The 25,774-nt window shown below is 36.4% G+C and overlaps 1 protein-coding gene across 4 annotated transcripts in view; it reads right to left on the bottom strand.

The window, feature by feature from the left end:
* VCAN (versican) overlaps window positions 1–25,774 on the bottom strand; it is a 130,361-nt gene that overhangs the window by 58,743 nt on the left and 45,844 nt on the right. For 2 of the 4 annotated variants that reach the window (XM_066381789.1, XM_066381786.1), the window contains exons 6-7: window positions 24,906–25,199; window positions 15,374–18,337 (exon numbers count right to left, since the gene is read on the bottom strand). In XM_066381789.1, coding sequence (XP_066237886.1) covers window positions 15,374–18,337; window positions 24,906–25,199 — 3,258 coding nt within the window. The remainder of the gene's footprint in view (window positions 1–15,373; window positions 18,338–24,905; window positions 25,200–25,774) is intronic. The other 2 variants (XM_066381785.1, XM_066381787.1) reach the window with 1 other exon arrangement.

Genomic DNA, 25,774 nt, shown 5'->3' with positions numbered 1-25,774 from the left:
AACTGATTGCACAAAATTTACTGGGCACTAAGCAGACACTTGCCTGCATCTTTACAGAGATCTAAGACTTCAAGGTATCTTCTAACTAATTCTTTCTTTCTTTCTCTCTGCTCTCTCAGAAACAAATGCTCTTGCCAATAGGTTAGAGAAACTGACCTTATTTTATTTTCACCCTATTTTAAAAGAAAATGTTCTGAATGTACATATTATAAATGTACCAAACATTATATTTAAATTATAATCTCTTTTTCCATCTGTCTCCCAATTATCTGAACTTACTCCCTTGCCTACAAAATAGTAAAAAACGTAGAACCATTTTAAATTCTTATCTTATGCTACTCACTGCACCACAAGCTGGTGAAGACCAAAAAGCTATCAGCACATCATCATAAGCAGTGACAAAAGATTTTATTTTAAAAAGTGCTTATATGACATGTTACAAAAACTGTTCCACTAAGTGGAAATTCTTAAATAGAACAAACATAAAAATGAATTGAAATTATTTTGTGTCCTTTTGCTTAAAGTAATATTCTCACAATTAAGCAACGAATATTCAATGTTTAAGTTTCATCAACTTCCAAATGGTTTCATGGGATCTCTTAATATCAGTTTGAGGATGAGGGAAATAAATGTTCATTGCCTAGGGCTTTGAAGTTAAATTTTTCTACAAACAGATTCTCTAAAGATCAATTTGTATTTTATTCTCTCAGTGTTAAAAGTATTATCTCATACTTCTACATTTTGCGGGGGTATGGAGGTATGGAATGTGTCTAGTAGAGACAGAAATTCTTTCTTGCCACTGGACTCCTGTCATTACTACCTTGCATCTAATTTCATTCTTATTTGCCCTGCTTTGTTTTCTCATTACTGAAATTACTTCTTCATCCCCCTTTCATACACCGCCCCCACCCACCACATATGTTATCAGAAAGCTGCAAGAGCTATAATTATTGCAAACCAAAGTGTCTTTGATGGGTGTGGTAGAGGTGGGAGGGGTGACACCTGTGATATTATAAAAGCAAGTATATCATTCCAAAATTGTGATCTGCTATTTTGTACTAACAGACCAACCTGTTGGAGTAATTAACATCCCACCTCTGGGATGAGCAGGTCTTTATAAAAGACTGCTCTATTTTAGAATTTTATGCTAAGGGTAATATAACTTTTATTTGGATTCCAAGAGTCAAACCACAGAACTCCACACAGTATATGTATAATCTTTTCTATGTTTACATGAATGTATTTTAACAGCTTGACTTGAATATACTGGTACCATGGTTAATAGAATTTTTTAGTGGCCTTTCACACAAAGCTTTATTGCTAGCTGACCTCAAATTATTAACCAAGTATTTTTAAGTACTTCATGGCAGAATTTTGTAGACATAGCATAAGTCTTCCAGTCACACTGTTAGCAGACACAAAACATAGTTGCTAAGATGCACAGGCAGCTGGCTAAAGTTCATGTTCTTTTCAGAGAATTTTACAATTTAGTTTAAGGGCTTCCAATTAAATGTAAGCATATAACAATCTACTCAGCAGGAATATATTAGTATCACATTTCTTTGTTAAAATGGATTTTATTTTAATGAACAACAAAGATTTTGTTTTTTTATTTTAAAAATACAACAAACAGCCACACTGAAGTGTGTGAGAAATATTTATAGCATTTAAATAGAAAAAGTTTGAAGTTCTTTAATATATAGGTTTTCTGACACATACTTCTAGATCCAATAACCAGTCAGAAACAAATGCTTTAATTTCATTCATTCTTAATATGTTCTTAATTAAAATAAAAAGCTACCTCACTTCATTTGAAACTAAGAAAACCACCTAATGTGAATTTCAACCAGATGATCTCAGACATCCTAAATTCCTCAACATTTTTTTCAAAATTTGAGACACTAAAATTGGCACCAACTCAGGACAGTTTTAAAAACTGACCTTAGTAATCAAACACTTTCCCCAAATCTTGTCAGATATTTTTGCATCCTTAATCACCTTAATGATTAAAAATCAGGTGATATATTAAAGAACTTCAAACTTTTTCTATTTAAACGCTATAAATATTTCTCACACACTTCAGTGTGGCTGTGTGTTGTATTTTTAAAATAAGAAAACAAAATCTTTTTTGTTCATTAAAATGAAATCCATTTTAACAAAGAAATGTGATACTATATTTCTGCTGAGTAGATTGCTATATGCTTACATTTAATTGGAAGCTCCTAATAATTCTATCAATCCTCAGTGTCTCCAGAGGTCAGCGAGATTGAACTGCAGGTTGGGAGACCAGTATTGAACTCTGACCCATCTCTCTGTTTCCCTTCTGCTGGCCGAGGACTTTTGTGCGCTAGCCATGCATGTTATCTCCCACTGACAGCCCCCTTCTCGCTGAGCGAGAAGCACAGTATTTCTCAATTCATGAACTTTACTCACAGAAAGGGTAATATATTTGTATGAACAACAAAAGGGTTTCTGATGACCTTACCTTTATGAGGAAAACATGTTATGGGGATGATAAATGGGAATCATCTCTTCCCACCTTCAGAGAATTCTCTAGAAATGCTGTTCCCTCAGGTGGAAAGAATGTGTTTAGATGCAGTCATCTGGTTTCAGTGGACTTCAGGAGGTGTCACTGAGGTGCCCTTCCTGCTTATAGGAAAGGCCCAAAGGGACTTGGTGACTTCCCATTTTTAAAAGAGTAAGGGCTTTGCAGGAGAGCATGATCAGTGAGCTTCGGGCGTTTCTGACAAGACAAAGGGCTGTATAAAAGAGAAGGAAGCCAGCTTATTTGTTTTCTAAATGTTTCCTTAAAAGGAGAATGAATAAACAAAATCCAACCAAAAGCAGTACTTTTAATATCTTTTTCACCTTAGTTTCCTAACATTGCTAAAGTCTGTTATAGATAATTAAACAGGTAGATAGATAATTATCAGATATCTTAACACCAGAAAAATTCTTTGGTCAGATTCATAGATTTAAAATTTAAGTAAAACTTTTAACTAAAGTAAAACAACTGCCTCTAATAAACAAATACAAGGTTAGGCAAAAGTAGGGTTACAGTTGTGAGTACACAAAACATAGTTTATTCTTGTATTATTATTTAGTTTTTATACAAACTGTAAACCTAGTTTTGCCCCCCTGTATATTGACTTCTTTTCTGAGCCTCCCAAATTACAGCTATGAGCTAAACTTTACCATTTTATATTTAATTATGCCATTTCTTTCTTTAAAAGTCTGTAGTGTTTCTAGTCACCTCTTCCACCTAACCTCTTCAAAAGAGTGTTCAAACATCTCCCTTCACAGTCCCCACAGTTATGCTCTTCCTTCAGTTCTTCGTTCTTTTTAAAATTATTTTTTTTAATTTATTTATTCATTTTAGAGATGAGAGAGAGAGAGAAGAGGGGGAGGAGCAGGAAGCATCAACTCCCATATGTGCCTTGACCAGGCAAGCCCAGGGTTTTGAACCAGCGACCTCAGCGTTCCAGGTCGATGCTTGATCCACTGCACCACCACAGGTCAGGCAGTTCTTTGTTCTTATTCTTTGCTTTCCACACTGGAGTCCAGCTGCTCCCTGTGTTCCTATCTCCATAGCCTCATTCCCTCCTCAGACTTCTGCTCAAGAAGCTCCCTCCTGCCCTGAACTTGCAATGCTTTAGAAATCCTACTTCGCACTTGACGCATTCACTTATGAATGATCCGGCTGGAGCCTTCAGTTCTCCAGTACATCTCTGAAACCCCTCAGCCCGAACTGGTAGTATCTTTTTATCTGTAAGCTGTAGGACTTATGTCATATTGTTTCTTATTTATACATTCTCTAGTTGTTTCTATATTTTTATCTCACCTCCCTTACTAAATTTGATATTCCATAATTAAAGTGAAGTGATTCTTTAAACACATAACATTCTTCATACTTTGGTCACTTAGCCCCTTTTGAGGATTTAGTTGGACGAATGTCTGCATAGTTATTTATCATCAAGGATGAAAAAGTTTACATTTTACTTGTTTGATACTTCCTTTAAAAGATTTGCATTTTAGACTGAAGAACTTGTTGTTCTTTGGCTATAATAACAGCCCAAATTCTGAGCTACAACTAAAGAACCATACTGATAACTCAAATACTAAAGACTCCAATGGTTATAAAAATCCAGGTAATCTAAATGTACGTGCACAGTCTTAATATTTTTTGATCCTTCATTTTCTTTCCAAATCCAGCATTCTATATAAGCTTATATCAGGGTGATAATCACTGTTTTCCTCAAATGTAAATATATATTTGTATACTCTATACATCAGGGGTCGGGAACCTGTGGCTCTTTTGATGGCTGCATCTGACTCGCAGACAAATCTTTAATAAAAAAAAATAATGTTAAAAATATAAAACATTCTCATGTATTACAATCCATTCATTTCCTACCGCTCATGTTCATGATTGCAGGTGGGAGCTGATCACAGCTGTCCTTTGGGACAACGCCAAATTTTCATTGGATAATGCGTAATGTACACAGGTCATTGTATGGCTCTCATGGAATTACATTTTAAAATATGTGGCATTCATGGCTCTCTCAGCCAAAAAGTTTCCTGACTCCTGCTATACATCAATATAGCCCAAAGAGTCCTTAAGCTATAGCATATATGCTTCCTTTTCTTTTCCATATAGACAGAGAGAAGGTAACATGAGTACCACAAAATGAAGTATGCAGTTCTAGGTAATTCAAGATTTATTCTCTACCCTTCAGTATGCCTTCTGATTCAATCACAATTATTCCTAAAACTTTTAAAAACATATTTTTATGATATTTAATTATACTTTCTTCTTTACTTACAGATGCCAAGACTCATTTAACATTTGTGACAAAAGCTACACTTGCCAAAATATGATCAAAGTCCACCATTTCACTCCGAGGAGACTGATTCAGACATATTTTTTTCCTCCTTAAAACTGAACAAGTACATCAGCTGGCTGAGCTCTAAAGCAGCCCCTTCCCCAGGAGTTTTTGTATTTTAGCCAGCTCTCTGTAGGTCAGAAAGCCTTTAGTTCACCAGTGGTTGTCAACCTCTACTGTACATCACAATCACATGGAATGCATTAAGAAATATAGATACTACTAATAAAAAATAAATTAAACAAATTTAAGAAAATAAACTAACAAAAAATAGACATGCCTGAGCCACACCGCTAGATATTCCAAATCAAATTGTCTGGTGGGGGGTGAGGTAGTAGGGAGCAAGGTAATAGATGTTTTTATTTGAAGGCTCCCTGATGATTTTGAGAAATAGCCAGGGTTGAAAAGGAGTGTAGACAAAATTTATGCACTGGGTGATTTTCTGGTGTTTCTCAAACCCCAGCATGTGAGGGCATCACGGCTGGTCAGCTGGCTGGTGCTCAGTGGTGCAGCTCTGGCCTCTCCCAGGTAAACTGAGTGGTTGCCTAATGAGGGGATAAGTGTTCAGAGTTTCCAGAAACTTTGTCTTCTAAAGATGCTTTTAATAGTAACTTATTTCATGTTATGTCTTCCTTTTACTAAAGCAAGCATTTTTTCTTTATTATAAACTCTCTTGCTTACTATTTATTTCAGTCTACAGATTGCATTATTCTATTTTCCCCAGTCACATGGTAGCTGGGTTGAATGACTTATTTTAACAACCCTGCAAAATACTTCCTGAGGGTTGGTGTGAAGAGACAGGCAGATAATGTTTAGGGAGCAAAATTGCACCCCTAAAGAGCAGAGTAAGGTAAGATTGCCATATACTGAAATATGATTATACTGCATTCCATTAAACTATACAGAATTATATATTAGTATATTTCCTTTTCCCTTTCTCAACTTAGAAAAACCAACTTTCAGAAACCTAGTATATACATCGTATGGCCAGAGCAACTGAAGCACCCTGTGAGACACTAGGGTACAAAGCCAAAAGGTGAGGCCACGGAAGCAGTTAAGATGGCATACACTGGCCCTGGCTGGTTGGCTCAGCGGTAGAGCGTCGGCCTGGTGTGCGGGGGACCCAGGTTCAATTCCCGGCCAGGGCACATAGGAGAAGCTCCCATCTGCTTCTCCACCCCCACCCCTCCTTCCTCTCTGTCTCTCTCTTCCCCTCCCGCAGCCAAGGCTCCATTGGAGCAAAGATGGCCCGGGCGCTGGGGATGGCTCCTTGGCCTCTGCCCCAGGCACTAGAGTGGCTCTGGTCGTGGCAGAGCGTCGCCCCTGGTGGGTGTGCTGGGTGGATCCCGGTCGGGCGCATGCGGGAGTCTGTCTGACTGTCTCTCCCCGTTTCCAGCTTCGGAAAAATAAAGAAAAAAAAAAAAAAAAGATGGCATACACTGATTATACATGTGCACAAGCAAGTCTGGGTGGAATGCCACGGCACAAGATGCCAAATTTCCATAGACCTAGACGCTGAAATGTAATTCAACTTTTTCTCTTCCTCAAAAAAGTCTTTCTTTCCAGTTTAAAATCCCCTACTTAAACTTAATTTATAAAGAAACATTTTATACATTATTGCAATAATTCTAGCAAGTATTTAGAAGATTCATTATAATTTACTTTCTTTCAAAGAATCAAAAAAATTTTTAAGCATAATGATAGTCTTCTTGGCAATAGATAGATGTTTCCCTCTTAATTCATACTCAGCAAGTCTAACACTGATGTATCTCTCTAAGGAACACCATTTTTAATGCAATAAAATAGGTCTTCAGTCATCCAAATGATGCTTAAGATGAAAGACTGTTTTACATTTTCTATCATTTCCATTATGTTGTAAATAGTTCAAAGTGCTTCAATACAAATGAAAAAAAAACCCACAAGTTTTCACCAAAACACATCACCATCCTTAGTGCCCCCAAGTAGGGTCATTCTTATAATTATTCTATTAATAAAGCCACTGAATCACCACTTTTTTCCTTTTGTATTTGACAAACTGGTCTCATTGAGGTGTGATGTTTTGTAAACTGACTAAAATAGGCAATCTCTTCTTTAAAGCATAACATTTTCACCTTTACCTCATTAAAAATGAAACCTCAGAGAGCATTTCTTTTTCCTCTACTTTTGTTCTTATTGCTTCTCTCATCATCACGTCTGTCCCTGTAGCTACGTCCACCAACCCACCCCCCTCCCAAAAAGTGCTGAACACTGTCTGGACTCATGAATATATTTTTTATTCATTGCACAAATGAATGATCTAAGAGCTATTAAGAAAGAAGAATGTAATCCCTGTGTAGAGAACTGGAGGGTTTCCTTGACAACAACAAAAAGACAGCAGAGAATGCTCATGTGTTCTGTGAATATGCAAGAAGAGGCTAGGCCTAGTACCTGAAAAAATTCATAAAGCATTCAGAAAAAGCTCTTTTTCTCTGAAAAAAATAAATTGGTAGTTATCAAAATCATAAGCCTAATTTTTACACATGAATAGATGCAGAAAACTACTGGATTATATTTGTAGATACTATAGAATCAATACGATATTCAATGTTAAATAAGGGCTGAAGCTGTTTCTGACCTGCACCCAAACAAATAATCCATAGAGATTCAAATTTTAACAAGCTCTTTCAGTCAAAGAGATAAGATAGTATAATTATATTTGGCTCTCCATGGTGTAAAATATAATAAATTTTAGGAGAACTTAGATTTTACCTATTTAGTACAAAACAGTCTAAATTTTCCTACATTTAGAAGTTCAGAATAAAATAATTTTTAAAGCTGAAAGGGGATTAATCTGTACAAAATAGTTCCCATGTGCCCAGCAGGGTTCTTGGAGCTTTGCTGTCAAGTATGAAATGTGTGTGACAGGTTTGCCACAGTGGCTGGCAAGCCCTTGAGAAGATCCCTTTCCCCTTTCAGTGACCTGGTGAGTTTAAATATTAGTATATATACGTTTAAAGTTATAACAACTTAGGCTTATAGAGATTAAGTAATTTAATCAAGGTCAAAACAGATCGATATAACAATGTTTATAACGAATCCAGGTCTGTTTCCAAAGGCTCTTTCTCCTACATCAACTGCCTCTTCTACGTATCTTATGAAGAGAACAGATTACCCATCCATTTCATTCAAAATATCACACAGTGTGCCTTCAAATTCAAATTCTAGTCTAGAAACTAGTGCATGGTAATTATTTGACTATTTGTTGAATAAGTGAGAAAAAATACATTTGTATATGTGTGTATGTGTCTGTATATATACATGATCATTTTTCCTGTTTCACAGTCCCTGTGATTTGGAAGAAGAGTATGGATCAAAGTCTAGGAAATATTACCCTTTATTTAAAATACATCCATTTTACTAGCAAAAGTTTTTGACAAAGAATAAGAAATTTCTGGCTTTATATTGCAGATAAACAAAAGGAGAGACTGACGGTAGATGCCCAAATTTATAGCACCTGTTTCTTTCATACTACTGATAGAAAATTCACTTGCCTTAAGAAGTCATAAACTTTTTAATCACCTTATAGGAGTATATAGCCCACTCTTAAAAAAATAGTTTTGAACTTTACAAGTATAAATATATAGCTCTAAACCATGATATTTCATGAAATATATTTTGAAAGCTAAATGCACTTAACCTACAGAGGATGCTATCTTTATCAAAAAGTACAAATCACTGAAGAACAGAAAATTAGTATGAGACCACTCCCTCCTGAGGCAGTTGGCTAAATATTTCTGGTTTCCAGGTGAATCCTCAGAAGGCATTCATTCGCCTTCTGAAGGAGAGCGTGCTCCCTCTGTCATGGAGCCAGATTTAGAATAACTCTTATTAATTCTTGGGGCTCCTTCTCCCCACCCACTTGTGAGCCTCTGCTGGGAAGGAATAGCTGATAACTGGTTTATAGTAATTTGTTTTTAATCCACCCCTTCAACAGGACTGGCTTAAGCCTCTTCCTTCTCAGGCAAATTCTGACTTCCCTGCCTTCATTGATGCCTTCCTTCACTGACCTCATCTGCCATTCACAGCCAGTGCCATGTTATCTAGTGCACAATGATCTGTTTCTGAACTTCAGTTTTATTTGATTGTGTTAATATTGGTTCCCCCAATGCATTTAAAGTCCTTGGGAGCAGAGCCTGTGGTTTATGTTTATTCTGTGTCCCTTTTAACATCTGTCAAAGAAGTAGTCATGTTGTAGCTTCACTTGCAGATAATCCTTGATAAATCATACTCTGTTAGAAGACAGTGTGAGCCTTTCTCTCAAGGTCCCTGCTAAAGACAGCTAAGTAGTACTTGTCTTTGGACAATGCCCCACCTGAATAGTAGTTTTAATAGTGGTAAGTTGTCATTGCAAATAACATTTTCAGAAAGAGTAGGCATTGTTCATGTTAGGAAAAAGATAAAGCTTCTTTTAGCTATTTATGAAACATGTCTTTTATTATTAAACCTTAATCTGTGAAGAAAACAATTTTAATTTTTTACTGCTTTTTTTTAGTTTAGTGGGTTCATAAAACATTCATAGAGCATTTTAAAAATTGAGATTCAATGTGAGTTTGTATTGCTTCTGTGTGTGGTATGTGCATGAATATGTTTTATATACAAAATATTTAACTTAAAAGGACTTTTTTTTAAAGGCAGACTTTGTTAAGCTCATTAATAATTTAGAAATACTAAAGTCAATTCTTTTTTTTTTTTTTTTTTGTATTTTTCTGAAGCTGGAAACAGGGAGAGACAGTCAGACAGACTCCCGCATGCGCCCAACCGGGATCCACCCAGCACGCCCACCAGGGGCGACGCTCTGCCCACCAGGGGGCGATGCTCTGCCCCTCTGGGGCGTCGCTCTGCCGCGACCAGAGCCACTCTAGCGCCTGGGGCAGCGGCCAAGGAGCCATCCCCAGCGCCCGGGCCATCTTTGCTCCAATGGAGCCTTGGCTGCGGGAGGGGAAGAGAGAGACAGAGAAGAAGGAGGGGGTGGGGGAGGAGAAGCAAATGGGCGCTTCTCCTATGTGCCCTGGCCGAGAATCCAACCCGGGTCCCCCGCATGCCAGGCCGACGCTCTACTGCTGAGCCAACCGGCCAGGACCAATTCTTTTTTTATACTATAGAAATGAAGGAATGATAGACAATCTCTTCTTTTTGCATTATTAGATTAATAGAAGAGAAACTCAATCCTTTCTAGCCAAGGATAGATGGAGGAAGCCATCCTAATTTTCCTGTAGAAAAATGTGCTTCTCTAGCAGGGGCCACAGCTGGAGCCCAGCAAAAGGAACCCATCACAAATAGACACCTGCCCCACCCACTCTCAGTGATGTGCTTCAACATTCTGCAGGAGAGAAGCACCACAGTCAGGTCTACCATTCTCAGCGTGCTGGTCTCTTGCCATGACAGGTCTCTGAACAGGATGCACTATCCCTATTGTGGCAGCAAAAGAAGCCTACGTCATCTCCTCTTAACAATTCAACAGAATGTCAATGAGAAGCCAGTCTTTCCAGAGTTCATGCTTTTTCAGGAATTGATGGACAGGTCAGCACCTGAGCCAATTAAGGGTCACTACTCCTATGAGGTCATCGGGGAAGAAACTGCCTCACTGCAAAAATGGTCCAGGGAGTGCCAAGACTCTCAGCCCCAGTGCCGACAGTGCTAGACCTAGAGTGCTTCTGTTTGCCCATCCACAATAACTTTTCGAGTTGACTCACAAATTATCTCTGAGTTTTAAACATGATAATATATGTAAAACATAGTCTAAAAGTATCAAACTTTATGTGTGAGCTGGATGATGATTTAGCTCTACACAAATATGTGCCATTCTGAAATACATCTAGTATTATTTTGATTACACATAGACATCAATCTGATTGAAGCTAGATTTGCTTAATTTGTTTAGCAGCATCATACAGAGTTATTCAAAGGTAAAGGTTAATAAATGTGCATCATTATAGTGAGAGAAATTATTGGTAATCAGACCAATTAAAAGCTTTTCACTTCATAAAATCAGTTCATTCAAGAAGGAGTAATTGCTTCTGCTTTGATTTATCTAGATAACATCATTTTCTTTCTAGCTGTTCAGAGGTATATGCCACTTTAGAAACTGCCACAGGGCACGAAGGAGAGGTTTCCAGAGAGTGGAGCCCTTATATCCCCTCTCAAGCATGAATCGAAACAGCCACTCTTTTCTCTGCTCAAAATATGAAAGCCCTAAATAAGATTTTGCTTGAAGAGAAGAATCTAATCTTATAATAAAAACTATGAAAGTAATTTTTTACATAGTTTTTATATAAATAAAATTCACTTGATTAAAATTTATATGAGATCATCTTATATAAACATTTCCTTTTTAAAAAGGATGAGTGTGCAGTCAATGATACAAATGCTGGCACTTACCCAGATAGCTCCTATTCTCTGAGCCATCATCCCTTATGCTTTACTCTCTCCTCAACACTGTCAGTCATAAAGCAAACCTTTTGCTTTATATACATCTCTCGAATGTACAAACAAAAATGTGAAAGGGATTAATCACATGAGAGTTATTTCTGAATGATGTAAGCAATTATGCAAGCATAATTTCTAGTAAGAAAACCAAGCAAAACAAATCCTAATTTAGTGGCCAAAATTATCTTAAGATCTCACTCATTTTTATTATCGTTACATTAATATTTTTCTATATCTTAATATTTATATCACTTTAGTTTAATGTTGGCTTTACTCTTGACTTACACCCAAATTTAGATTGCTATAAATGATAAAACTAGCAAAATAAAAACCATCTGACAAGACAGAAAATATCAAGCTGGACTGACAAATAATATTAGTTTATATAAACTTGTTTTAAATAAACTTAGTAAGCCACCTATTTTAAGGTTATAACTGTGAGTATTTGCATAATAATGTTTGCATATTTCCAAGTTATTCCTTGATTTAAAGAAACCAATATATCAATTTTTTAAAAAAATCACAGTTCTGTCACACTAATTTGTAACATGTCAGATGATTCAGAGAAATAGCATTTTTTTAAAAGCTCAGAATTGAAGAAATTCTTTCTATACCATTTAAATTCTGTAGACTTCATACATGTTCACAAAGAAAACCTTTTATTAATTTTTCAAAATGCAGGTGTGCAAATTACTCCTGAAATAGACAGGAGTCATGTTTTCAGTATCCCCTGAACCACTGTTAAATACACCCCATAGCATTTTTCAGCTCATAAAACTTTTATGAGCTGAAAAGTTCCTTCAAATTTTTTTTTTACTGCTAACTATAGCTCCCTCCAGCAACAGCGCCCTCAATTGCTATTAAGATCCATTTGAACAAATATAACATAAACGTGTCCTGAGTAGCATGTTTTGTTTCATAGTAGTAAAAAAATGACTTGCTGAGTGTAGCAAAAAAAAAAAAAATAATGAATGTATTAGTTTAGTGTAGCATGGGTGGTATTTTTGCTTACTTGGAAATACAGTATATGTAGAGGTCAACTCAATGTTTGTGAATAGATTTATACAAGTTTATACATACACCAAGAATTTTCCAGTCTGGAAAAATGTGCCTCAATACATACAAACATTGGTTTTCCCGGAATATATGTATTTTTCTTTATTAATGTATACCTGCCTTATAAGTCATTAATTTAACATCTGTTTTAGGGATTTCTCATGCCAAAGTTTAAAATGCTTGAAAAATGAAATTTCTTATAGGAAACAAATATAATAAGTAAAAGTAAGCAGCCGGATCTGAGTTAACCTCATTGTTTCCTGAAGAAAATAGATAACGCGTTTAGTCATAAAGAGAATGGCATATATAAATGAAACAAAAATGATGAGAGGAAGGAAGTGTGCTTCAGTTTGCCCATCTGCAATAACTTTTCGAGTTGACTCACAAATTATCTCTGAGTTTTAAGCACGATAAAACTCAGAGGGAGGGAGGGGAAGGGAGAGAGAGAGAGAAATGGAGGGAGGCAACTAGATAGACCAAGGTCACCCCACCCCCCCACTGGCCCGCCCTGGCCATGGAGTCCTGTCCCGACAGAGTTACTAAGGATTCCCTTTCCACGGGGCTTCCTGACTATTTGTTATCAATGCTGAACAAAAATTACCTTGAAGATTACCATGGTCCCATGTTTTAAAAGTGGAAGAAAGAAGAGGAAATACCTAGTCATGTCCCCCAGCTGAATTAAGTTTACAACTCAAATGTAAATATGCACCTTTGTATAAATGGCTTCTGGGTTAGGTTACCCAGACCCTCTATTTCGAGAAATCATTTATAAACTTAGATTATTTTCTATGACTGCCAATTCTCCAGAGAGATGAAGTTTCACTTTTCCATTTTGTAATTTGATCACTCTAACCTCACCAGTTTCCCATTTAAAAAAGTTTTTAAATGTAGAACATTTTTTTACTATTTTCTGGATTACGTGGTTCAACTTAATATTTATACTATCAAAAAAGTAATCTAAATTGGAAAAAATTGCTGCATAGTCAGTCATACAAATATATATTTTTTAGTTCTCAAATAAAGTGTTGGCAGTAATTCCTTTTCGCTTCTTTCTTTTTCATATTAGTACCTTCTTTTCACTTTTCCAAGCCCACTCACAGCAATTTTCAGACCCACTACCTGGCAACTCATCTTCCCCTTCCAACTCCAGTTCGAAGAGGCAGAAATGTAGGAAATATGCTATGGTCTCCAAGAAACAGCATCATTAATAGGAAAATAATGCTCAAATCCTAGCCTCTTTCAACTGTGTTGGAAAGTGAAGATTAACTTCAATACTCTGGGAATGTATTCCCTTTTGTACTAATTACTGCCCCGGCAGGAGCTTTTACACTGAGAAAATTCTTAGTAGTAGAAGCTGTGAAATTTTCATCTACATCACTGGAAGCCAGCTAACATGAAAATAGCGTCACCTGTTTGTTCCCAACAGGTGCACTACTGAGAACCCTAACAGGGATAGCATCACTCTTAAGAAAAATGATACCTTGAGTGGACTATCCCAACAGTAAGAAAGAAAATGCATTCTTCTAGCACAACTTCTCAGAGCCAGGTCAAGGAAAAATGAGTGTCTATTCATTTAGTTCATATATTAAAACTAGAATATAACAAGTTAGCTAAAATCAATGATTTTCTTTTTGTATTTTTCTGAAGTGAGAAGCAGGGAGGCAGAGAACAGACTCCCATATGCACCCAACCAGGATCCACCCGGTATGCCCACCAGGGGGCAATGCTCTGCCCATCTGGGGCATTGCTCCATTGCAACTAGAGCTATTCTAGCGCCTGAGGTGGAGGCCATGGAGCCGTCCTCAAGCCCGGACCAACTTTGCTCCAATGGATCCTTGGCTGCAGGAGGGGAAGTGAGAGATAGAGAGGAAGGAGAGGGGGAAGGGTGGAGAAGCAGGTGGGCACTTCTTTTTTGTGCCCTGGCCGGGAATCAAACCTGGGACATTCCACATGCCGTGCCGATGCTCTACCACTGAACCAAACAGCCAGGGCTAAAATCAATTAGTTTGACTTCTAAATTAGAAAGAGATGAACAAACCTGATCCATTGATCTCAACTCAGCTTATCAAAGTTAAAAGATGGTGTGGTCTTTAGAAAGGAATATGTTATGTTTGATAATGACAATTGCAAGTATTAATCAATGTAAAAAAAAACAGTTTTTAAGCATTTCACTAGAGAGGTATATAATGTATCTGAGCAAAATAGAAAGCACGGCAAATATTCCTGTAGATGAAACAATTCAATCATAAAATACATAACATTATAGCCTGAATTTGGGGAACTTGAGGTAATGCTGATATAGCCACCTTCTGAAATTATATTTGATGCCATGAATTATAGCATTTCCTAGAACTGAGCTAGATTGCATTTGTTCTAAATATTTTGTTAAAATGACCAAGGACAACAGCTTAAAAACATGTTAAACTTGCATAAAATAACATTTAAGTGGCAAACCTATTACCCACCACACAAGTCATATAATAAACTTGCAAAACCCCGGAAAAGAAAAACCATAGCAAACCTTTAGATGTATTTCTGTTGGCCCTAAGAATATGAAATACAGTTTTAGCTGTTCACAGTGAAAGTACTGAAGGTTAATAGTTAAAGACCAATGGAATGTTAACACAGTCTAGTACTACACTTGAGTAGTAATGCATGGAAAGACACTGAAATTAAAACACTTTGTTCTGCATGTTCTGAAGTGATGTAAGGTGATGATTTGGTTATATTAGATGACAAAGCAGGGCTTCTTATAACTCTTAAAATAAAATTGTATCTAACATTCTTCCATTTTTTTAACATATTCTTCCAATGCTTGTACAAATACATGAAGTTAAAACACAGAATTTTTTCACACTCCAGTTATCTTCTAATGGCAGCATTTGGTATGTTGATTTTTTTTCCAAAAGTAATTTTCAAGATAAAGTGCTGATTGCCTTGACTGCTATGTCTAGAAAGCAAAGACTTACCTGTCTTGTTTTCTCTGACCTCAATAATAAAAATATTTATGTCAGGTTGGAATTTTGTCCCTGTCGGGGACTCTGGGGTGGAAAGTGCCTGAGGTCCGAAGGCCTCTTCGCCTTCCACAATGGGTGGTCTTGTTGGCTGTGTAACAGAAGAAGGACTTGAGGTTGTGAAATACTCTCTATCAATATCGGTTTCCCTTTCTTTGGATACAGTAACCTCAGGGGTAGTGGGAGGAACATGAGTTGTTGATTCTGCAACGATCACCATGTCACTGGTTGTTTCTTCACTGGGATCCCTGTCAACGAGCGATGGTTTCTCAGTGGGTGTGGAAATGGTGTGAAGTCTGCCTACTGAGCTGAAGGCAGTAGTGATCTCACTTGGAACTGTGGCTTTAACTGTTGAAAATTCTGGGAGTTCTGTGGCTTTAGGCTTTTCAAATAATCCTGAGCCTAAATCAATATAATCTAAGGATGTTTTCTCTCTTTTCTCAGGAGTGGTTTCTTCTATAAGCTGGGTAACACTGGTGCTTAAAGGTGATATAATTCCTGTTGGAGTAGTACCTTCCGTTTCATATGTTTTTTCAGCCCCTGGACTTAGAAATTCCTTTGGCCCCATACTTGATGTTAGTGTTGCCACTTCATCTGTTTTTGTTTTGTGCTCAGTGACAGCACTGGGTGGATAAGACATAGTGTGCTCAATTTTTCCAATTGGAGTTGTTTCTAAAATTGGGAGTATCTCAGAACTCGTCACCAGTCTGTCTTCAGAGACAGTATAAGCTGACTCATCACTTTCCTGTCCATCTGAAGGTGCTAAAGAACTGGGATCATGAACTGGTTTCTCTGAAGTCTGGTCTTTCCAAGGGAATTCTTCTTGAGTTGTTCCCGGTGGAATTTCTGTTGCTCTTATAGTGTCAGGAGAAATAGTTGCTTCAAGGTGAGTTCGATCAATGACATGTATGTTTTGAGAGGGTTCACCTAGAACTTCACCTTCTGGTGGAACAGAAGGTTCCAACACTCCCCATTCTGTCGTGGGAATCACAGAAAGGGAAGTGGTATGGGAAGTGTGTATATAAGTAGGCTCCTGGGAGCTACTATATGTAGCAGATGTGGATCCTCCTACATCTGAATTGTGTGGAAATTGAGGGACAGTAGACATGGACTTAGAGGCATCCGTATCTTCTCCTTCCTCCAAAGCACTTCCTTCTACAGTTGCATGAACAAGAAGACCTTCCATGCTTGTGACAGGTAGAACTCTTTCTTCAGTTAAAGAATCTCTCAAAGTTGACTTTTCTGTAATACCAATAGATGTAGTTGGCTGGAATCTGACTGTGAATTTCCCATGGTCTGTTGTGTCTTCCTCAGTTGACTTCTCTATGGGCTTTTGTGTACTCTCTGTGATAAGAGTAAATTCATCACCTCCACCTTGAGTGAAACTTGGGATTTCTTCATCCTTTCCACTCACTTCTGTAGTGGTGAGTAAGGTAGGGGGTGATTTTGGAAAGCCTTCCTGTTGTGTGAACTCTAACAGCTTTGAGGTTGTATTATCTTCATCCCATGACCATTTTGATTCAGTGACCACCTCCACATTGAAAGTGCTGTGGGTTGAATGAACTGTTGTAATACCCTCATCATACTTTTTAACATCCTGAAAGCCATCTGTTTCTAATCCAGCTGGAGTTACTGTGAAGGCTTCCTCCACATCGCTTGCCTCTGTTGGCGCCAAACCTTGCTTTGTTGTCAGTGCTGGCGAATCAAAGGATATAGTCATTTCCACTAAAGACTCTGTAAGATGAATTTGGTCCAAGGAAGCTGTAGAGAACTTCATCCCAGAGAAGACTTCTTCCTCTATTTTTTTAATAAATGGATCTTTGGTGATCTTTTCCTGTTTTTCATCATCAATATAAGTATCTGTTCTCATCTCTGGTATTAGTGTTTCTGTTCTTTCTCTTTCTTGTGTCTTTTGTGTGTGTGGAAAGGAATAAATAACTGTGGATATTCCCTCAGCTAATCTTTTATCACCAGAATAAGGAAACAATTCTACTTCTGTATGATGCTGTGATGGGAAAGGTGTAGTGGATACAAACAGGCCAAAAATATCTTCAGTTTTCCTACCATTAGCTTGTTTCTCTTCCCAGTTACTGTCCATGGATGAAGCATCACTGTCAGGCATAGGTACAGGTGAAACCATTGCTGATGGTGAGACTGACTCTGCACCACGTAGTTGAGTGGGGGTGGTGTCTCCTGAAGTCTTTGACACTGTAATGACTTCAGGTGTTTGGCTAAACACCAAGGTCTTCTGGCCAGATCTAACTGTAGATATTCTGTCTTCACCACCATCTTCTCCCAATGTGAAATAGTGGGTTGTGGCTACTGATTCAGAGGAAATGCTTATTGTTTTCTTTTCAGTTTTGGATTTCTGGGTCATTGCTGTAGATACAAATGGTGTTTCAGTTACAGAGAATTCTTTGTCAGGAATGTGCTTTGAGATTTCCATGGATGTTACCAATGGACCCACTTCTATTTGTTCAAGTTGTGTAACGGATTCTTGTGTTTGTGTGTCTCCCATGACACCATCCCATGAATTGGTAGCATGAGGGGAGACAACAGTTGTACTTTGGGCCAGTTCTTCCTTAATTTTAGATATGTCTGGCTTTCCAAGTGGTCCTGAAGCAGAAGGTGAGAAATCGTCCATATCCCAAGACTTCTTGGTACTCCCAGCAGCTGTGGGTGATTCACTGGCTAATCTGTGTGTGACAGCTGGAGACTGAGCTGTGGATTTCTGTTCAAAATGGACTATGTTTCCCACAGAAGGAAGTTTGGTTGTAATGACAGGTCGGTCAGTGATTAAAGGGATGATTGGTGTAGTTCTGTCAGGTACCATTTGTAGCTCTTTGGATAAACTGTGTGATGCAGTTTCTGTAAGGATATTCAGATCGATGGTTGTAGCCTCTGATATATTCTGTTTAGCTAGAAAATAATTTCAGAGAGTTGATTAGACAAGTCACTAATAAAAAGTTGCACGTCCAGTGTTTGTTAAGTGCTGCTGTATATTTTGGGGTAACCCCAAAAAAGTGTTTTGTAATGGATGGGAGTCTAAAAACTATACTTAATTAACCCAAAGGCAACTGAACATTTAATAGTCACCAACTGATCACTTGTTTTATATTGCAAGGGTTATCACTGCTTTTATCCATAGGTATGAATGACTGTTCTTTGTTAAGAAAAATAAATATTGTGTAGTTTTAAGATAAGGAGATGTTCAAAAAAATGTCTAAATGCAGAATTTGAAAATAGTAGATAGAGGATTTATCAGAAACTACAGCAGCAACGTGAAACCTAGTAGGAGAATTTAGTACTACCATTCTGGAAGCTTCTGTACCCTGCCTTTAGGCTTCTCCCTCCTTCTCAAGCTGCACAGTATCTCAGGGGACAGGCAGTGCCACAGATTGCTAAATAACAAAAAGCCACATCAAATGTACCCAAGTTACATATAAACTATGACACTGTCCATAATGTGGAGGGTCATAAAAACAGGATATTAAACTTTTAATACCACCCTTCACTTGATTCCAGGTGTTGGACATTTGTCTTCCTCTTCTTCCTTTCAACTCTAGAGTAGCCTTGTGTCTAATAAATAATAAAATTATTCTGGCAGAGGCTACTTGGCATTTGTTATAGATATGTTTTGTTCTATGTTCTACACAGTGTTTGTAACTCTTACAGGTTTTGGTTCCAGGTTTACTTTAACATGAAACTCAAATGTAGAACAGAAAATAAAGTACCCACATGATGTATTTTAGGTCTGTAATTACAAATCACTGGAAACAACTGTGAGTATCAGAAAGAATAGGCTCAGGCAATAAAAAGTAACATGTCATCATGAAATGCTACATTCTAAGGCATCCAGATTTACAGAGAATGGCTTGGCCTGTTTAAATAAATTTAAATTGGGTATAAAAGCAACAATGTTGTAGACAAGATTTTTTTCTCAACATAGGGAAAATGCAGCAGCTTAGTATACATTCTATTTGTTTGTTTATTTATTTTCCAAATTCAGTCTTTCAAAAATCAAAAACTAGCTGACACTAAACTCAGACAGGACTGTTATGAGGAAATCTTAGTTATTGTTTTGTTATAACTTGTAAAACTTAGTTGTATGGGTAATGCCTGTTCCCCCAATAAGAATTTTAATATTTGTAGTATCTATAATATCTTGTGTCTTATTCTTAACAATTCCAAAATAAGAGTCCTTGGAAAACAAAATTGGACACCTTTAAGCTTTATCTACTCTGCCAAACTTAATGATATTAGGTCAACGAAACTGCTACATATGACACTAGAGTGGTAAATACATGACATGTCAATTTTTTTGTCCAAACCCATAAAATGTCCAACACAAAAAGTGAACCTTATTGTAAACTGTAGACTTTGAGTGATTATTATGACTCCATGTGGGTCCATCCACTGTAATAAATGTGAGGAGAACACTGACACTGGGGGAGGTGAAGCCTGAGGTGGCCGGGAGGTAAGGGAGCTCACTGCATTGTCCACGCAATTTCGCTGTGAACTTAAAACTGCTCTAAAAAATTCTGCCTACTTAAGAAAATTTAATGATAAAATGATGTTATTTTGTTGTAAATCAAACATTGGCTATGATAGCCCAGATTAATCAACTTTATAATAAAAACTTGGTGGCTATTTATACTATAATGATTTAAATACTCTTTAAAGTTTGTCACTACTTATCCTTTTAGAATAAAACAAAACAATTTTAAAAAATTGAACTCTCAAAAATACATTAAATATCCTTTTAAAAAAATTTTTTTAAAGAAAAGCTCTTTCTGTATTCATTTCCTAGAAGTTTTAGTCTATTTTGATTGACATGAGCAACTTAAAGCACCAGAGTGTGGTTCGCTATGTTTTCTTTACTTCAATTCTTTGTATCCTCTGAAATTCCATAACTGCTACCTCATTTAACTGCCAAAGATCATGTTTGCCTTATAACTGCATTCTTTGGGGGAATAGTAAAATGTACGTACAAAGAAAGTTCCCTTGGAAACATAATATAAACACAAAGCACACTACATATTAGAAAAAAAAATCAATCATATTATTAACAAAAAAAGTAATTTTGCTTTTTCCCTCTGAGTATTTCCAGAGAGAAATTAATTTAACAAGAGTTAATAACTGCATTAGGGCCAGAGAGCCAGTGAATCGGGTCTCCTTATGTTCCAGCCCAAGGTCTGTGATAGCAACTTCTATAATGCTATGAAAACAGTTTTACAGTGTTTGAAAAATGAAGGACTCGGATTTAAATAAAACTAAATAACTCTAATTGTTCCTGCACCATTTGGTGTTGGCTTCATCTAGTCTTGGAGCACAGTGAAGTGACTGGAATATGTCTCAGAGACTCTCCGTTACAAAGCCAAGATATGTGTAATTTAAAAATAAAAAGAAAGGTTTTCAATAATTTTAGAGCCCTGCTAAAATGTCTGCTTATAATTAAGTTAATGAATTATACTATTTAGAATGTAAAACCTCAGACTTCCTTTTGGGTTTGGGTTGATGTTTCATCAATCTAACAGCTGATTTCCATCATAACTCAGTCTATCTCCTCATCTGTGCCATTTGTTTCAACCATTTTCCACATCCTAAAAAATCATTTTTTAAAATACAATTCTATGTAAAGAGATATCTTAAGAATAAGTGTCACTATACTAATGCTGATGATTATAAAGGTGAGAACACATGTCCAAATTATTCAAAAAGTGTCCCTCCAGAATGAGCACTCACCTGGAGAAGTTTCTGTCTTGCAAAACTACCAACACCCCTTCAAGTTCACTACTGAGGAGCCAGGAGAAATTAGCATGCTTCTTTTCCCACCAGAGCTCCCTCTGACCTTTACAGCTGTCTGCCACACTGAAGTTTCATATCATTGCACTTAGGGTATTTGATGACCTTTGGACTATCTTCTCTGTGTTTCTGTTGTGAAACATCAGGCAGATTTTTCTAATAAAATGTGAAAACCCTATTAGAGGCATGATAGTCGATTTAACTCATACCTGTACTGCCCACATTATAAGGAAATGACTCATATCAACTTAGTTCTTCTAGATTAAATGTTTTATAACTAAATAACTGTAAACAGAGGAATTCATAAATAAAGTGGATATTCAGTAAGTTGATTCTGCGTTTATAGTTGATAAAAATGTAAAGGTTGAACAATGAGATTAAAATTCAAACTTTTAAAAATGTCTTATGAGTGCATGAATGCTAACAAATTTAAATTCAATATACAGAAAACATTTTTAAAAATACCAATTAAGGAAAGATAAATTGTGGTGCCTATCGTCAGATTACGATCCATGGCACAAACTATGATAAGACCATGGGTTAGAAGGGCAAGCCAAATTTAAAAGTGAACAAATATGTAAGAAAGACAGCATATGAAGTGGTGGGTGCTTATTTAGCCTTCTTTAGGTCACTAGTTTTAGTTCCAAGCTCAGTCAAAGGGATGTCAAAAATAAAAGTACAGCAAAATCACATGGATGATTAGTGGTTTAGACTATTAAATTTCAAAACAAGGAAATTGTCTCAGTTGAGGAAGACGTTAAGGAACAATTGAACAACTGTGTTCATTAATAGAAATGGCTGTTTTTTAGATTTCGGTCTCCAACTTAAAAAGGAAAAATAGGCTCAAATTCGAATGCAATGGATTTAGATAATTAGAAAAACTATCTGACAATAATAAAATATTAGAATGAGTTTTCTAGAAAACATGCTCTACTCTGAATCTTAAATCATTAATAACATCAAATGAGAGATTATCATGACCCTTGAATGCTGTGATTCACTTAAATTGGGCAAGGAAGGGGGATTTCTCAAAGCCCCATATAACTCTCCAACTTCCACAAACCTTGCTTAACTCTGAGGTCACAGAAAAATCAAAAGTGCACAACTTAGTTTAGTTATTACAGGGGAATACAAAGGAAAACTTTATTTCATAAAGACATCAATTTGTTTTTAAAATCTATCTGACAAGAATTGATTCAAATTATATTCATCATCAGCCATTATTAATGTTTTTTCAATGATTTTAGAAGGAAAAGGTAGTTATACCAAAGTCAGGTATGTTATTGTTCATTCACCAAGAACTAGCTGTAAAAACTTTCTACACTTGGTAAAAGCAAACAAGACAAAAATGATTATATTTCTAAATTCCTCTACTTTACCAACCAATTATCTATCTCTGAAATTGCTTTTGGAACTGTTGCTAAGGCTACAACTCCCATAAAATTTCCTCTACAGATTTAGTCACTACTGAGCTATGTGGGGAAAGTGAGTAGCAGTCAACTCATTAGAGAACATTTTCTTAAATTAAAATATCTACATACAAGGTGAGTCAAAAGTAAATTTATAGTTGTTTGTATGGAGAATAATACCATAATTAATAAATTATAATACAAGAATAAACTCGTGTTTCCCATACTCACAAGTGTAAACCTTTTTTTTGCCATACCCTGTATATTAAAAGAATCCTTGAAAAATAAATTAGAAATTTGGGGAAGCTGTTGGCATTGTGTGTATTTTAAGAAAGGTTTTTATGTTATGACTAAACATTCTAAGTTGAATGAATTTTGAATAGGGTTTTAGGAAGGAAAGAAATTAACTAGAATCCAGCCTTTAGCTGAGGTGGGAAAAACCCAAACATTGAACCATTATATTTGCCAGTTATCTATTTCCAAGTTTGTAGATTCAAATGAATTGGAGAGAAACAATGGATCCAAACTTTCCAACTTTTTAAAAATGTTTATATAGATTTTCAATAGGTGATTTTTTTATTTGAATCTTAGTACTTTGTTATTTCATACATTCATGTGAATTCCTCATTTAAACAAATAATTTAAAACACATCAAGATGAATTACTTATGGCTACAGATAGGCTTAAGTTTAAGTTTTACCCTCAAAAGAAAAAAATGTTTTAAGTTTTCTAGTTCCAGTTTTATAAAGCACAAGAAAATATAATCAAGCAACATAGTAAAGTTGGAGAATTCTACTCTTCTCTAATTTAAGCTCTCTCATCCCTTGGTTTCAGCACACACTAATCTGATTTTGTTCCCTAATCATATCAGTCACTTAATGTAAAACTGATCATAGAGCTTGAGCTATTTGAAAATCACTGTTAAGAGAATGTGGCTTAAAAGAATATATATCTTTCTATTTTTAGGGATAAGGTTTTCTTACTGTTGTTTGTTTTCTTAAAAATGATTAAGAAAGACTTTTTCTGTTGTTTCAGGGCTTAGAAACAAAAGTTAGCATTTTCAATGGCTTTGTATGGCCCATTTGTATTGTGTTGGTACACAACACGTGGCCTTAACACTCAGAAAGTTGAGTTACTGGGAAAGAGATCCAAGCAGAGGCATGATAGCTGGGAGACGGGAGCGTGTAAAATCACACCTTCCCATTGCACTAACATCTATTCTGCTGGCTACTCAGATACCCCAGCTGTTTTTTGGTCGATGAAGAATGCCTGTGTACTTTATTTTAGAAACCAACTACATAATAAACTTTTTTTACTCATTTCAGTTACATATTGCTATAACAAGATGTATGAGAAGCTTAGTAAAATCTTTAACTATATTTTGATATAATATGTCTCTATCTTAAACATAACTCAAGGTCATCCAAATTCAAGATCTTTGTTTAGCTGTCACGATATAGACAGAGCAGTAAATATTACTGGATTCTGGATTACTTGCTTGCTTAATTAAACATTCTGCAAGTGTGATGCTATATTGTGACTAATATTGATAAAATAACTTAAGGTCATTTGAAAATTTTAAATAATCATGAATGTTGAAAAATGTTATTTAAAATCAATTTCAAGTAGTAAACTTAATGAAGATAGCCTATGTTATACTTTGCAAAAAGCATATATTGGATGTCAATATGATACTAGAGAATTAATTATTAGAAGGCACATATTGCTCTTACTTAAAATAAAATCAGATCAACAGAGATTTTTATTTATAGCATGGTTCATTCCTAGGTTCTCAATGAATGTTAGGATTATCCATGTCATTTCCAAGTACTTACCTGCAATTACTGATTTTAAATTCTCTGCCACTTCAAAGAAAGATATACCAAACAAAGGCAAAATAAACAGAATTCAAGGATTCAATTCAGCCACAGCTGGCTTTGGTATTATAGCACCAACTATCTAATTGCATTAAAAACTGCAGTTAATATCAAATAACTACTCATAAATACATTTGGTGGTGCAATAAGGCAGAGTTAAGACCTTAACCTGACATTTCCTCATTACCTTTAAAAAACCATTTGTCAAACTTTCCGTTGTTTTAACCATATTGCTGCTATTCCATTTGCTTGCTTTTGAAAATTACTGAACTGTTTCCATTCTGTGCACACACTGCAAGATATGAAATCCACTCCAACTGCTAGTTGAACATCAGTTCATGCCTTCGAAGTATTTTTTTTTAATCTGTAACTTTTAAAAAGGTATCAAACACTTACGTTTAAAGCAGTAGGCATCAAATCTGCTATCAGGGGGAGGGAAGCCTGTCTGGTTCTCAAAACGATACAGGGTTCTCACCCCAAGTAAACCACCTCCACACTGGGCCTTGGCCACAGTCACAGGGTGGCGAACACTGGCATCCATCAGCCACCCGTAATCGCACTGGTCAAAGCCATTTCTCCAAGCAGCCTGCAGCTCCCCCACTGTCGCCAAGCGGCCATCCTGGTTTTCACATTCTTCTCCAGCTTCTTCATAGGTGAATTTGTTGGGAGCAGTGATGTGGAACACATCACCTGAAAGAAAAAGAGGAAAAAAGCCCTAAGTTTGATTATTCACTCCTTTCCAGTTTGAGGTAGAAGGAGGAAGCACGCAATACTTTTTCATAGCATGGTAGCAGCTTCTGACCACTTAAAACAGAAAACATACTAGTTACTTAATTTTGTCACTATTCATGTATGATAAGAAATAACACACACCAGAAAAGTTTCATGTATATGAAATTTATTATCAAACAACTGCTTCTATATACCCATAGACCATAGAAGCAGTCATTTGATAATAATGTTACAATCAATTCTTTAAGATGAACAAACCTTGAATCTTTAGATTATTGTCCAGGAAATGAGCTTTCTCTATAATGAAAGTGCCTGTGATGTGCTCCTGAATACTATATGCTGGAGAAGAAAAGCTGTCTTGAACTGTCAACTAAGGTTATTTCACTTTGGGTTACCCTAAAATCAAGTAGTAATTCTCCAACCATCCTTTTCATGTATCACTACCATCAAAATGTGTTACCGCCCATCCAAACCAACAACAAAATAAGAAAACCTCCCGGGTTGGAAGCCAGGAAGGGGTAGAAGCGGAGTGG

This window comes from Saccopteryx leptura, chromosome 4 (genome assembly GCF_036850995.1).
Source record: "Saccopteryx leptura isolate mSacLep1 chromosome 4, mSacLep1_pri_phased_curated, whole genome shotgun sequence".
In the NCBI taxonomy this organism is placed as follows: Eukaryota; Metazoa; Chordata; class Mammalia; order Chiroptera; family Emballonuridae; genus Saccopteryx; species Saccopteryx leptura.
Note: the sequence above shows the minus strand (reverse complement) of the source record. Positions and strands in the feature narration are given on the sequence as shown.